Here is a 15,256-nt window from a genome sequence, read left to right on the forward strand (position 1 = left end):
TTGAGGAGGCGGATCCGGATGCAGATGCCTTCTTTTTTTTACCTTTTTTGTTGCCGTTGCTACCGCTTCCAATGGAGGGTTTGGGTCTTCATTCATGTCGGGAATGAAGTGCCCGGTGCTGGCCGTCTCATATTCTCCAGATTTCCTTTATGAAGAGTCGCTACGTGAAGGTCCCATGTCTTGGTATATTTGGGAACATTCTTGCTCGGCCCATTTATCGTGTATCTTCACAACATCTCATGCGGCGTGGTGAGGAAAGTCCTTTTTGGTGCGGGTCTTGAAATCCGCCATAGCGACTCTCATAATATCCAAGTCGTTGCACCCGTTTCCCTTGGCTTGTTTCTACAAAAAAAAAATACCATATTAAAAAATATATAATTATTAACAACTACGAACAAAACTATATAATTATTAACAACTAAGAATAACTATATAATTATTAACAACTACGAACAAAACTATATAATTATTAAAAACTAAGCAAAAACTATATAATTATTTACAACTAAGCAAAAACTATATAATTATTAACAACTACGAACAAAACTATATAATTATTAAAAACTAAGAAAAAACTATATAATTATTAAAAACTAAGCAAAAACTATATAATTAAGAGTACCGCATGATTGTATAGCCCGTTGAAGAGACCCATGGTGGCGTTCATTTGTTTCCACTTTGGCGTTAACCCATGAATTGTCCGTGTCGTCGGGCCGACAAGTGTGGTGTAATGCTCAAGTACACGACGCCAAAAACCCTCCGCTTTTTGTTCATTTCCATATTTTTTGCATTCGGAAATTTGAACCCAAGCTTGTGCCAAAGCAACCTCTTGTGCCGGTGACCAATTTTCACACTTTTTCTTCGTCTTTTTCCCGCAATCTTGGACTTCTTGCACGTCATCATCTTGTTGGGTTTCCACTACAATTTCAACTTCTTGGTCGTCTTGTTGAACATTTTCCTCGAAAGGAATAAAATCATTCATTCTAGCCATGTTGTAAATTTGGGTGTTGGTTTGCGTAGATGGGCTAGCACCGTATCCAAACACTTGTGGAGACGCCGGTTGTGGAATATAAGCGGATGGAGTTGAAGGTTGAGAAAGTTGTTATGGAGATGGATTAGAATAATATTGATTTAGAAGGGGTTGAGAATAAGATTGATTTGGAAGGGGTTGAGAATAAGATTGATTTGGAAGGGGTTGAGGGTATTGATTTGGAGGAGGTTGAGATAATTGAGAATAAAATTGATTTGGAGGAGGATCATTTGGTGGAGGCATGTATTGATTTGGATAAAAATTGGCTTGCATTTGCGGATCATTTTGGCGATATTTTGCTTTGTTGAATGGATTTTTTTTTGTTTTCTTTGGATCCATTGGTAATAGATGTTTATTTTCTATAAAGATGGAGTGTTTATTTTTTATAAAAGTGATGGGTTTTTGATTTGAAGTGTTGTGTTGTTTAAAAAAAGTGTGGGTTATATATAATGAAATAAAGAGATGGGTGGGGGGTTAAAAAAAAAGCAAACGGTCCGATTTCTAGCCGTTGGCCTTGGTCAACATGCCACGTAGCGTCCTCAGATTGGCTCCTTTTCCTACGCACGGTCCCCACCTGGTTTCTCTCTCCTCGGTGAAGCTACCCCAATTCCGTCCCCTTTTTCCCCACCCCAAACACCCGGCGGCGGTGTGCCCAATTCACCCCACTCGGGCCCGCTGTCTTCCCCGCCTCCACTCCCACCACTCTGAGGAAATAAGGTGGATCAATGAATGAACATCATAAAACCGAAATTAAAGGAAAAGCATTCTACATGCATGGTGTACAAATCTACATGTTAGTTGGTTCACACATGTGTTGAAATAGTACAAATGTGTTATGACTATTTGCATATGAGATTCGGCGTGTATCATGAGTCTTTTGTTTGCATACCAATAGTGGAAGTCGAAACACCATTACGATCTCTCGATTTCGTCATTCATCTTTTTATAGAACCGAAATTAAAAAAACTCAAAGTTCATAAAAGTATGGAACACAAACATTATGCTTTTTATATAATATCAGAATGAATGGTAAACGAAAATTATTGACTTAATAAAAAATCTAACTTACTCAAAGTGCTGAGGTTGTATGGAAATAAATGGGGGAAATTTTCTATGAAGTCTTAAACGGTCGTAACTACAAGAGAGATTAGGGTGAGGGGGGAGCGATTCAGGGGGGCTGTTTTTGATTTCATATATAATTTATCTAATCTTATTTATCAAATTACCATATTAACCTTAGAATTTTTAATTAAATACGATTTCTCATGGTTCTCGACAATTTTTTAGTTCTCATTTTAACTTTTGACTATATATATATATATATATATATGGGACAATCAAATAAGAGCAGTCTTAAAATAAGAACGGTGAGAACACTTACAAAACATCATTTTGATGCATTAAACAGTTTTAAAATAAGAACGATGAGAACACTTAAAAAACATCATTTTGATGCATTAAAAGTCCATAAAACTAACATAGTGCATAATTAATTATCATCATTTAAGTGTATAGCAACACATTGGCCTGTCAAAATCAAGAAAATCATGTTTTTTGTTTTGTGCATCCATCTTGAATACATATTCTTCAAAATGATGCATCCACCAGAAACATGATTTTTTTGATTTTAACGGATCAATGTGTTGTTAAACACTTAAATGATGATAATTAGTTCTGAACTATGTTAGTTTTTATTGACTTTTAATGCATCAAAATGATGTTTTTAAAATGTTCTCACCGTTCTTATTTTAAGACTGTTCTCACCGGAATGTTATCATATATATATATATATATATATATTTAAATAGAAGGATGCATTATTAATAAATGTTGTACCTATCTTTTTGCAATCTTTTAATATTTAGTTTCTTTATATCTAATATATGTATTTATAGTAAATTTATTTAATTTTTTTATAGTAAATTTATTTACTATAATTTAGGTCTAATATGGCTTAGTCTTTGATTAGCAATTAAAGTTTTTGCTCATTGTTATTTTTTTTTATTTTTAGTATTTTGTGATATTATTTAAAAGAAAGATTTAGTCAAATCTATTATATAAAGATTACACAATGAAAGAAAAACTTTCAAACTTTCAACTTAGTCGTGTATTTAATTAAGTTATTATCTAGAGTAATAATTACATATCAATTATATTGAATTATTTTAGCATTAAACTAGATTATTGTCTCGCGTAATATGCGGGTAAATATATTTTTATATTTATATATATCTAAAATACTATTTTCTTAATTAATAGTTAACAAATTAAAATATTCAATTTCACTTTTTAACATTTGTTTTTTTTTACCTTGATAATTTCACAAACACTTAATGTGTTGCTCATTAAGTCTTACTGATTAAATAAATTATTCAATGCCAAAAGCTATTGTTTATCCATCTCATCACAAACATTTCTATGTCATTCGGGTTTTCATGTAAAATCATGAAAAAATCACACATGACACATTCTTTAGATCGTGCAAAGGCATACAACCTTCTAAATCGAGTTGCGAGATTGCCACCATCAAGCCAATGATCATTCCAAAATCTTGTCTTATCTTCACTCCCAACTGTTCTTTAATAACATCTTAAGGGGCTAGCAATCAATTGTGCCTCAGAGAATGAAGAACATATATTTTTCCATATATTATTACCATTTGTTTACACAAGAACGCAGACTCAGAACCATGAATCACATTGATGATTTTAAACCTAACGTAATTCAGATTTTGAACCACATGTCATATCCATTTGTACATATAAATGTTAAATTAAGAGTATCCAGACCACCAAAACCTAAATCACCCACTTTTTTACCTGACAATTGTCTTCTAGTAGATCCATTACATTTCATTTTCCGAGTTCGACCCCCTTCCTCCCTTACCCCTTTCACCTAAAAAAAATGAAGTTGTGATCTTTATCAATTGAAATAGAGAAAAATAATATATCCTTAATTAATAATTTGATTACCAAGTTAGAATATGTATTAGAGACAACGCATTAGTATTGAGTTTAGATTTTATTCTATAATAACTTTGCAAAATGCATGAAATATAACCTTGGATGGAGTCCCCACTCCAATTTGGTGAATCTTGTCTTATTTTCACTCCCAATGGTTCTTTAATAACATCTTAAGGAGGCTTGCAATCGAGTGTGCCTCAGAGAATGAGGAACATATATTTGCCTATATATTATTACCATTTGTTTTACACAGGAACGCAGACTCAGAACCATGAATCACATTGATGATTTTAAACCTAATGTAATTCAGACTTTGAACCACATGTCATATCCATTTATACATATCAATGCTAAATTAAGTGTATCTAGACCACCAAAACTCAAATCACCCACTTTTTTATCTGACAATTGCCTTATAATAGATCCATCACATTTCTCTATCAATCGATATAGAGAAAAATAAAATATCCTAAATACTTTGAATTGTCAAGTTAGAATCCATCATAAACAACGCATTAGTATTGAGTTTAGATTTTATTCTATAATAACATTGCAAAATTTATAAAATATAACCATGGATGGAGTACCTACTCCAATTTTGGTACAATGTAAAGTTTTTTAATGGTATTTTTGTAATTTTGTTCCTACAAAATATTAATAAATAAAAAATACATACAAACATTGACTTTGTTGTCATAGGCCTCTTCTTTGAAAGTACATAACTTGGTTGGAAACATTATTTTTAGGATAAACCTCTCTATTGGTAGAGTGAAAACTTTGAGTTGTTTAATTTTTAATTGAATAGAAAAAAAAAAAAAGGTTGGAAAAAGGGTTTTTTCTTTGTTTAGGTAAATGTACAGTACATTGATAAAATAGTTGTATGTACAAACGTTATATTTTTTTCAAATTTTCCTTTAGTAATCAGAATAGTCATGCATATTTAGAAGCTAAATTATATATCATTAATTTCGATAATTTATTTTATGTTGTTTAATAGAGCGCAACTTTTCCGTTACCGCATGCTCCAAAATTGCAGATCAATGTTAAAGGTTGACATTCCCAAAGTTGTTAATCACTTAAGCTAAACTCCGCCTTCTCGACACTGTCGTTGATAATTTCTAAACCCGACATTATATATATATTGTAGATACAAGGTGTTACGACATTATTAAAATTAAATTTAGTTTTTTATGGTTTATAATATAGCTTACTTATTTTTATTAATAGAAAATTGATCTATATATTTTATATGAAACATATCTTAAATATTTCAAATTAAAATAAGCTTTATTTTTTTATATGATATTAACCATTATTCTACTGGATAAGATACTAGATTATAACCCGCGTTAAATGCGGAAGAAACCTATAAAAAAATTACATTTAGACGTATAAAAGTTAACACAATGGTAAATAAATACTTAAAAAGCTATTAAAAATGACAGAATAATAAATAAAATAAAAATAATGAAAACAAACAGGTTGTGTTTTTCATAACTCAACCATGGTGTAAATATAATTTCAAAGACTATGGTTTGACAATTATTTCTCATCCACCTTACAAGTGTTTTATAGATTCATGTAGTATCACAAATGATTATTTTTAAAGGAAAACAACATACGTTTTTTTCCAGTGAATTAAAACCTAAAATGATTGGTCCAATGCATGGAGGTAATTAACTACGTATAGTATAAAAAGTTATAAGGATTCACGGTATCCACAAGATAATTGGATACACAAATAGTAGTGGTTTTATAGAAGCTGATTTTTTGCCTATGATTCACAAGCATGTAATCACCTTCATTGAAGTCATAATGAAGTTATTGATTTCCCTAACGCCTCCTTTATTAAAAAGGGACTCGAATGGAGGAATATTTGGGTTGTACTTATACGTCTGCTTCCAAAGTAAGACAATTTTAACCCAAATACAATTTTAACACATATGTTCCAAGATTCCTTGAATGCATCGATGTCAGCCATCCTAATGTTTAGATGATGTATAATATTCATACATTTTTCATATCACGATAATGACTATTTGTCATAATATTTCCTATGAGCTCATTCATATGATTCACTATAAACAATAAAAACCCTATTCTCCAACCTTAATTATATATCATCAAGTGTATAGTTATACTTCATAACATAAGGTTAATTTAAACAATAATCCAATACAATATTATTTGTTATTAATTATTTGTAACAAAATCATATACGAAAAATAAACTATAATGGAACATAGATCATAATATTCCTTGACACAAATTTAGCAACTGTAAATATAAATGCTAATACTTATTAAAAAATTCAAATATTAAAAAAGTTATAAGATAGATCGACATAGTTTTTTGAAACAGTCATTCTTTGTTAACAAATCAATAGAACGTATTTTTTTTAATAATACTAATCTATAAGAAGATTTATAAGAAAATCATATATGGAATCAAAATAAAATTAAAAGAAAGATAGACGATGATGTAGATCAAAAAAGGTATTCAAAAAGTTAGACATATTAAAGGGTATCCAAAAAGTTAGAAATATTAATTTTGATGTGATTAGTAGAATATTAATTAATAATATGTATTGTTGGAACATTTTATCCATAGTTGAAGGACTAAATGAGTATTTGATTAAAGATTGTATCAATGATGATGTCATCATCTTGATCTAAGGGTGGAAAATTAAGAAAGAAATTTAATAAAGGGTCTAGATTACTCTATTTTTGAATTAAGGGTTCTCTTTTAATATATATTAAAGATAAGATAAATAGTATTATTTTTTTTTATTAGGATATATATTAGCTATTAATCTATTGAATATTTAATATTAGAATTATTGGGTAAAAAGTGTAAATTTATGATGGAAAATCAAAAAGTGTAAATTAAATATAAAGGAGAATTTTTTTGTATAGTTATAAAAAGTATAAGTATTAATATTGTCATTTAATAAAGATGAAATAATTAAATTTGATATAATAGTTCTAAATTAAAGATGAAATCCATCCAAAAGTTCTTATTTATTTAAGAATGAATTTAACATCTTGTTATATATATATTGGTAGATTAAATATAATATTGTGATATTTTTTCTTTTCATTCTTTGAGTTTTAGAAAAGCATATTTTACCTTTTAGTTATTAAATAAAGTTATACCCAGATTAAAAAAGTTATTCATTAACTTTCTAAAAATTAACCAGATGGTTTGTTTATAAAACATATTTTATAAAATATGTTATTAGTCTATTACATGGCTTATTACATGGTTGTATAATTTAAATATTATTAAAAAAATAAATCTATTGATTAGCTATTAAAATATATGCATTTAAACTTATGTTGATGGTTTGTTTATAAAATAATTATTTATCATGCAATGTATCGATAATCGGTGTCTATTATTCAAGGAGTTCAAATATTAATGTTATAAACTAATTTAATCAAAGTATTTTTTTAAGTATATCAAATGAATATATTTTTTAAAAAAATGAAATATATATAAAAATTAAAACTATAAATATGTTTAAAATAATGAATACCCATGAAGGACCGGATAGTCATATCTTCTTTGGCATATAATTATCTTAATCTTAATATATACTATAAGACAGTTGAACTAATAACTAATTAACCAATTACATCGTTCGATTTAATCAAATTGACTTTATGATTATTGTATAACAACTTACAAAATATAACACTTAAAACCGTATTTTTTAAAATTATAAGCTTTAAGACTTAAATGTATAAATATCTAATATTATTAATTATTAATATCTTAAATCGGTGTCAGTGTTTGTCTATAAAATCTAATTCAGCACTATTCCCCTAAATCGATTTTTCTTTGGCGCTTCCTTCCCCAAAGAAAATTGATTTAATTGAAAATCATTTTGACAAAAGAAAACCACAGATAGAAATAGAGATCAAGATGATAATCCAACAGCAGCAGCCGTTAGAAGTGGGAACACGCGTTTTGTGCCGGTGGAGAGACGGTAAACATCATCCGGTGAAAGTTATCGAACGCCGGAAACTTAATTCCGGTGGACCTAATGATTACGAGTATTATGTTCATTACACCGAATGTAAGTTTCTTTTCTTCTTCTTCTTCATATTTATGTGATTTATTTATTTTGAATTGCTCCTAATTGATTGATGGATAACTTAGGGTTTACAAATTTAGGTTTTTTTGGGAAAGGGGGGGATTCTGAATTAGTATAAGTACAAATTTATAGTGTAATTAGCTAGGGTGTAAAATAAGGGAGATGATCCATGTACCGATGAAAGTCGAGATTTTGGTTCTCATATACACAACCTGACTGGAATTTCCGTGGCCGTTACTTAGACTTTTTTCGCTGGCCGTCCCAAGATTTTTACTCACCGAGGTTTCGAACTGGGTGACCTTCCGGATGCTTTACCACTAGGCCACCTTGGAGATGGGGCATTTTATATCAATTTAGATATGGGAAAAAAGTATGTTTAGACTTATCTGAGATACAGTTTAGAAGTTATGTAGGTATTTACTAGAATGGCAAAACAGATAGTTTTAGGTAGTAGAAAGAAAAAAGTTTTAAAAACTCGAATATTCCATATATACAACTTTTATTGAAAAGAGTAATTGGTGGCTAAAGGCTGTATGGCAGTGCTGGCGGCAGCTGGCTGCCAAGATAACAGTTGGTGGTGGTGGTGTAAGAGAAGAGTGAAAGGGTGATATGTCACTGTTTTGTTTAACTGGAAAAAGGGGGTAATGTGATGTTTTCATGTTGGTTTTGCTTAATAGTAACATGGGTTTGGGGGTTGTGTTTTATATGAAAGTATAGATGAGTTGAAATTTATAAGAAGAGAGACTTATTAGTTATTAGGTTAGCTAAGAGAATATCTGGGTGCGCTTAGTTATAGATAATACTGTGTGCTTTCATAGAAACCAAATCAAACAAAAACTTGTTCAAATGCGGTTTTTTCTACGAAATGTTTCATAGAGATTTGGAGACGTGTTTTCCATTTTTATATAGCTACCATTTGAAAAATAATGGTTGTTAGTTCCCTTCGGCCTTTGATCATTCCTATGACATGAGAATGATGTCCATCTTAAAAAGATTTCAGCTGAACATGTACACACACTAATGCAGTAACGTGGATTGGCTTGGATGTAATAAGTACACATTATTGTAGCACCGTTACGGGAGTTCTCAACTGAGCAAAATCAATAACGTTGAAAAATGGGACCAAAAGAGTTGTTTTAGTTTCTAAAATTTTTCATGGGTTTCCTAATATGTGAGGAGGGTATATACGAATCTACATAGCATGATCGCTGGTTTGGGTTGGTTTAAACTTTAAAGGCTGTCAAACAGTGCTAAAATGTATTTCATCAACGTACTATTCAATCTCCTTCGTATCCATATTGGATGATCATGTGACCTCGATTGTTGATTTCATGTATTTGATGAGATTGTTGCGTAATCTCAGTACCTATGTTGCACGGGAACTGGTACGGGAACGAGAAACGGGTACGGGTACGGGAACGGGAAACGGCAAAACTCAAAAAATCAAGAAACGGGTACGGCACATATATTACTAGTTTCTATATTTTTTATATATAAAAAACTTATTTAACAAATAAGTTTATAAAACTTATTTAATTTTATTATATATAAAAAACTTATTTAACAAATAAGTTTATAAAACTTCTTTATTTAATGGTACAAATATTAAAAACACATTATATAACTAGATTATGAAAGTATAGGGTTTAAAATAAAACTATTCAATCCTTATATAACTAGATTATAAAACATGTAATAGTTTAGGGTTAGAAATGAAACTTAATAATAAATACGGAGTATATGAAATACTCTTGTCACTTTTAGGTTGTCTTCTTCATCCAATTCAGCCGCCACCTGCAAATTGAAACAAACAAAAAGTCTCTCTTTCTTTTTATTTTTCTTTTTTCTGTTCATCCACCACCAAAAAAGTCTCTTTCTTTTTATTTTTCTTTTTTCTTTTTTCCGACTATGTCCCCAAATTGTCTGAAACAGCCCAAAATCGTCCACAAATTACAAGAAACGCAAGTTGACTTTTAGAATCGGTCAACGAACGTACCCAAATTGTTGGAAACGGCCCAGAAACGTTTCTCCCACGTCCCCGTACACGTTTCCATCCCCGGCGAGTTTCCGTTACGGGGTACGGGGGGTTCCAGCCGTTTCCGTGCAACAGAGCTCAGTACTTTGTTACATCTCTTCTATTGTAGCAAGTGGTGCTTTTTAATGCTTTATTAAAATTTTAAAAGGACATGAATGTGTTGCCAAATGCTTTTATCAGTGTTGAACTAAAAAGTTTTTAAGAATGGAAGAGTTTCTATTTGCATTGGAGTTAACAGTAACCACTATAACATTTGTGCTATTTAAGTTTTTTAGACTGATTGAAGGAACATAAGAGCTTCAGTGCAAGGCCTGAACTATGTAATTTATCAGTTGAAGACGCCTTTTTTTATCACAAAAATTCAACTTATGTTGTTACTTCCCAATATTGGTTAATTGTTGGTCAGAAATCTGAATAAGCTTTGAAGAATTTCTAGCATATTTTTTTTAATATGAATAGTTTTCATCAAAGCGCGTACTAGTCCACTACCTCTTTTGTAAAAGAAATCAAAATATCCTACCTGGGTGTGCTAACTGTTGATGAATGTTTCTTATGCTCAACAAACATGAACTTAACATGTGCCTTTGGGAGAAACATGGTAGTCATGTTACCCACACAGCCTTAATTTCTGTAAGGTAAAAAAACCAACACCTTATGCTCTTGTTTTCTCAGTACATGTATATATATCAATATATGTATGTATATAGTAATATATTATATTGGTTGATAAAGTACACCTTATGATCAAGTTATGTATTTTCTAGGCTTCTTGTATTTTTATGTTGTGTCTTAGGTTATGCAGTTGATAATGTACAGTACTAAAGTTTATTTGTTCACAGTCAATAGGAGGCTTGATGAATGGGTTAGACTTGAACAGCTTGACCTCGATTCAGTAGAAAATGATGTAGACGAAAAGGTGGAAGACAAGGTAATATTGTATTATTGTGTACTTTGTTCTGATTGCTTACGAGTCCTTTAATGTCTAGTAAACTGTAATGCTGTTCATACCAATCGATTCTCATGCTGAAGTTTGAATTAGACTTTACCTGGTTTTTCTTGGAATGTATGTTTATAGGTAACAGGTTTGAAAATGACACGCCACCAGAAACGCAAGATCGATGAGACTCATGTCGAGGTTTGTTTTACCATCTTAATTCGTTCCTTATTATCTGTTACTTCTAAACACATTACCCTTTTAACCCATTAGGTGTAAGACATAACCCAAAACCCAGTTTTAAATAACAGGTAGAATTGGCACCTCTAGTTATCCAGTTTTATCGAAGTTTTCCTTAATTATTTATATATAATAATGTACTATAGGGACATGAAGAGCTTGATGCTGCCAGCTTACGTGAACATGAAGAGTTCACAAAAGTTAAAAATATAGCGACTATAGCACTTGGGAGGTATGAGATTGAGACATGGTACTTCTCCCCCTTCCCACCTGAATACAATGACTCCCTCAATCTCTACTTTTGTGAGTTTTGTCTCACTTTCTTGAAGCGCAAAGAACAGCTTCAACGACATATGGTGAGCTATGATCTAGTTTTACCATTTCCATAATATATACAATATTAGATCATCCAATGTCATGCTAGTGAAGAGGAAAAATGTAAGACAGTAATCGTTTGAGCATTAAGCTCAAATGTTGAGTTTATATTATTTGATGTTTGTATGCCGGCTTGGGTTATTTTCTCTTCCATAAGCAATTTTTATAATAACGTCTTTCTCTCTCTTTTTTTTTTTTCTTTTTCTTAATGCAGAAAAAATGTGACCTCAAGCATCCCCCTGGTGATGAGATATATCGAAGTGGTACCCTATCAATGTTTGAGGTATATTCTTGATTTTTGAGCACATTTTGAGACTTCAATATGAATAGGAAAATGATAAATGAATTTAACTCATATACCTAAAAATCAACCTAAAACCTTAAGAACTTGACAGAACATAACTCATATACCTCAAAATCAACCTAAAACCGTAAGAATTTGACACGTGGATTCCACTCAGTCTCTTTTTTAATCTTATTCCTTGACTCTTCTAAATGTTATCATCCTATGATTATGTTGTTTTTTAGGCATATGAGTTAGGTTGATTTATCATTATCCATATAAATATGCTCATGCATAGAACATGACTGCATCACCAAAATGACTCATATCATATGAGCAATATGGGCTGTTGAAGATTTTGCACATTAGTCATTAGATTTATTTAGTTCAGTCTCTGACACTGATTGTATGAACCAGCTTTGTTTCTTGGTGTGTTTCTTTACTTTATGTTTGTCTTCCATGGTAAAGTTTCTGTTACAAAGTTGCATTGAAGGTGTGTGTATAGTTGTACCTTGCAGTTCATATCAATGCGATTTGTAACAATCTTTTCTTTTTCTTTTTTTTCTTTTTTTGTTTAAAGGCTGTAATGATTTCATTTTGGAACAGGTTGATGGTAAAAAAAACAAGGTGTATGGCCAAAATCTTTGTTATTTGGCAAAATTGTTTCTTGATCATAAGACCCTCTATTACGATGTTGATCTGTTTCTATTTTACGTGCTGTGCGAATGTGACGAGCGTGGGTGCCATATGGTTGGCTATTTCTCCAAGGTAATCTAAGAAACTTCTGTTCAACGTTTTCTTATTGGATAATCTTAGAATCATAAACTTCTATGCAGTCGGTCTTTGGACCACTATTTAAGGTCCCGGAAGCTGCAGCACATTGGGAATCCAAGAAAATAAAATTTTGTTTTATTCTATTATTGATATTGTAGGAAAAACATTCGGAAGAGTCATACAATCTAGCATGTATTCTAACTCTTCCTCCCTATCAAAGGAAAGGATATGGAAAATTCCTCATTGCTTTTTGTGAGTTCCCGCTCTACTGGCTTTTTTCCAACTCTTGTAGGCTTGTAGCCTCTTTTGTCTTTTATATTTTTTTAAGAGGAGTAAAAAAGAAGTCAGATGACTTGGTAAATAATTTTTGCACGAGTTTTAATGATTAAAGTCATTAAATTATTAGTTTGGATACATATGAGAATCTTTTAGTTTCAAGAGGATATTGAAGTAATTTTAAAGTTTCAAAGGATATGGACGCAATATCCAAATATACGACAATATGCATGAAATTTTTCCTCTTATTATATAACATATATAGTGTGACATGCTTTGATCTCTTAAACACGCAATATTAGAAGAAGCTGTTAAGTGTGTATATTTCTCTTCTAGTTCTAAAACACGAAGTACATATAGTACCTTGTCTACCTTCAATGATATGTAGTAAGAACTGTTACAATGATGAGCAGTGCAACTCAAAGACTATATTCTTTGTAAATTGAAAACGGAAAAGGGTTATTTTCCATTGGGGCTGGGCTAGTGTAAAAACACTTATAGAAAATTGTGTGTACTGTGTACATTAATACTATGGAAAATTGCAAATATGGTACATAATAAATTTTCCAATTGAGGTAACGTAATATGCTTACCGATAATCTGACGTTTTGTTGAAAACCTGGGGTTATATGATCATAATTTCCATGATTACTGTTGGATAAAAGAAGAATGATAAACGGTTTCACTATTTTGCTTTTACATTTCATTTCTATAATATCAGTTAGAGAATTAAACCTACTTATGTTTTCAATTTCACCATTTTGGTTTTGTATTTGACTTCTGACATGGTGCAGCTTATGAACTTTCTAAGAAAGAAGGTAAAGTTGGGACACCTGAAAGACCTCTTTCTGACCTGGGATTGCTTAGCTATAGGGGATATTGGACCCGGGTTCTGTTAGACATATTGAAAAAGCACAAAAGCAACATATCAATCAAGGTTTGTTACTAACTTTACTAGAACTATCTGTGATTTTACAATAACTTTTTCTGTAGTTGATGTTGGAATTCCTAATAGATAATCCCTCCAGTTTTATGTGGTGTATTAGTACCTTACATATTTAAATGGTACTTTGGTATCTGACTTATAGGATGATACACTAGTTTAAACCAAGTTTATGTACGCTCAATTGAAGGTTTTCTTTTGAATACAGTGGTAAAAAAAAGTTTGACTTGTATGTGGTTTATTACTTCTCTATTGGGTCATTTTGTAGTAAATTTTTTTCATCCCGAATCTGTCAAAACAGTTTTCGAGCTAAAAGGGAAACAAGTTTAAGGGGTGCAAGTAGCCTAGTTTAAATGCATTCAACTTATACATTAAAAATTAATTGGTAATATTTTTGTAATTAGAAAGAAGCATCAAGTACTAAAGGTTTTGATAATTGGATAAAAAAGTGTCTCTGGGTTACCTGGCTCAGCCTGGCCCCATTTCCACCTGTACTAAAAAATGTTTTGTCTTTTTTGGGGATTGTAGTGTACTCCTTAGTTAATACGAGTATAATGATAAAAGTTGGCTTCGTCTTTTAGTACCACCCATAAGTCTATGTTATTGCAGGAGCTTAGTGACATGACGGCCATCAGGGCAGAAGACATCTTGGCAACCCTTCAAGCCTTGGAACTGATACAGTACAGGAAAGGGCAGCATGTCATTTGTGCTGATCCCAAGGTCTTAGATCGTCATTTAAAAGCTGCTGGTCGTGGTGGTCTTGAGGTTGATGTTAGCAAATTGATTTGGACTCCTTACAAAGAACAAGGTTAGTGATAATTTTAGGCGGCTAGAGCCATGTACCCTTACAGATAACCGATTTCATCTAGTATTGTAAAGTTGTAAAATCCTTCATGTCCTCATGATAAAGTTACCGAGAATTACACTCGTTTAGATTTTTCAAGCGTATTTTGTATGAACAGACTTTGATAATGGTTCAAACTAAACAAAAGGAGGTTAATGATATTATGCCTTTTGATGACCTGTTGGCAGATGGATTTTGGACCCAGATAATCTTAATTTTACTGTTTTAAGTATGATTTCGGTTTCTATTGTTTGTGTTTGGTATTTGGTACATATTCTGGTTTGTGCTTGATGAATACAAAGTGTTTATATGCCCCTTGTGTTATGTGGATCAATACAGGAACTATCACTACCCGGTCGTTGACCGGGTTAGAGATAATAAATATATATCTAAAAAGCACACGAAGCATAATTTTTTTATTGTATAATAGAAGTGTAAAATCCAATATTTTTATAACATT

General features: G+C 31.3%; 2 protein-coding genes across 2 annotated transcripts; one reads left to right on the top strand and one right to left on the bottom strand.

Moving 5' to 3' along the window:
* Positions 1 to 237: 237 nt before the first annotated feature.
* LOC122609010 (glutathione S-transferase T3-like) lies at positions 238 to 991 on the bottom strand. The gene is made up of 2 exons (XM_043782072.1): positions 623 to 991; positions 238 to 342 (listed from the first exon to the last, which is right to left on the bottom strand). The coding sequence occupies exons 1-2, from the start codon at positions 989 to 991 to the stop codon at positions 238 to 240; spliced, it is 474 nt and encodes a 157-aa protein (XP_043638007.1).
* Positions 992 to 7,820: 6,829 nt separating this feature from the next.
* On the top strand, positions 7,821 to 14,985 carry LOC122607940 (histone acetyltransferase of the MYST family 1). The gene is made up of 9 exons (XM_043781018.1): positions 7,821 to 8,074; positions 10,967 to 11,055; positions 11,203 to 11,262; positions 11,448 to 11,657; positions 11,891 to 11,959; positions 12,566 to 12,727; positions 12,892 to 12,985; positions 13,804 to 13,946; positions 14,562 to 14,985. Exons 1-9 carry the CDS (start codon positions 7,921 to 7,923, stop codon positions 14,763 to 14,765), a joined length of 1,185 nt encoding a protein of 394 aa, XP_043636953.1. The 5' UTR covers positions 7,821 to 7,920; the 3' UTR covers positions 14,766 to 14,985.
* Positions 14,986 to 15,256: the final 271 nt, after the last annotated feature.

Source organism: Erigeron canadensis, chromosome 7 (genome assembly GCF_010389155.1).
Source record: "Erigeron canadensis isolate Cc75 chromosome 7, C_canadensis_v1, whole genome shotgun sequence".
Lineage (NCBI taxonomy): Eukaryota > Viridiplantae > Streptophyta > Magnoliopsida > Asterales > Asteraceae > Erigeron > Erigeron canadensis.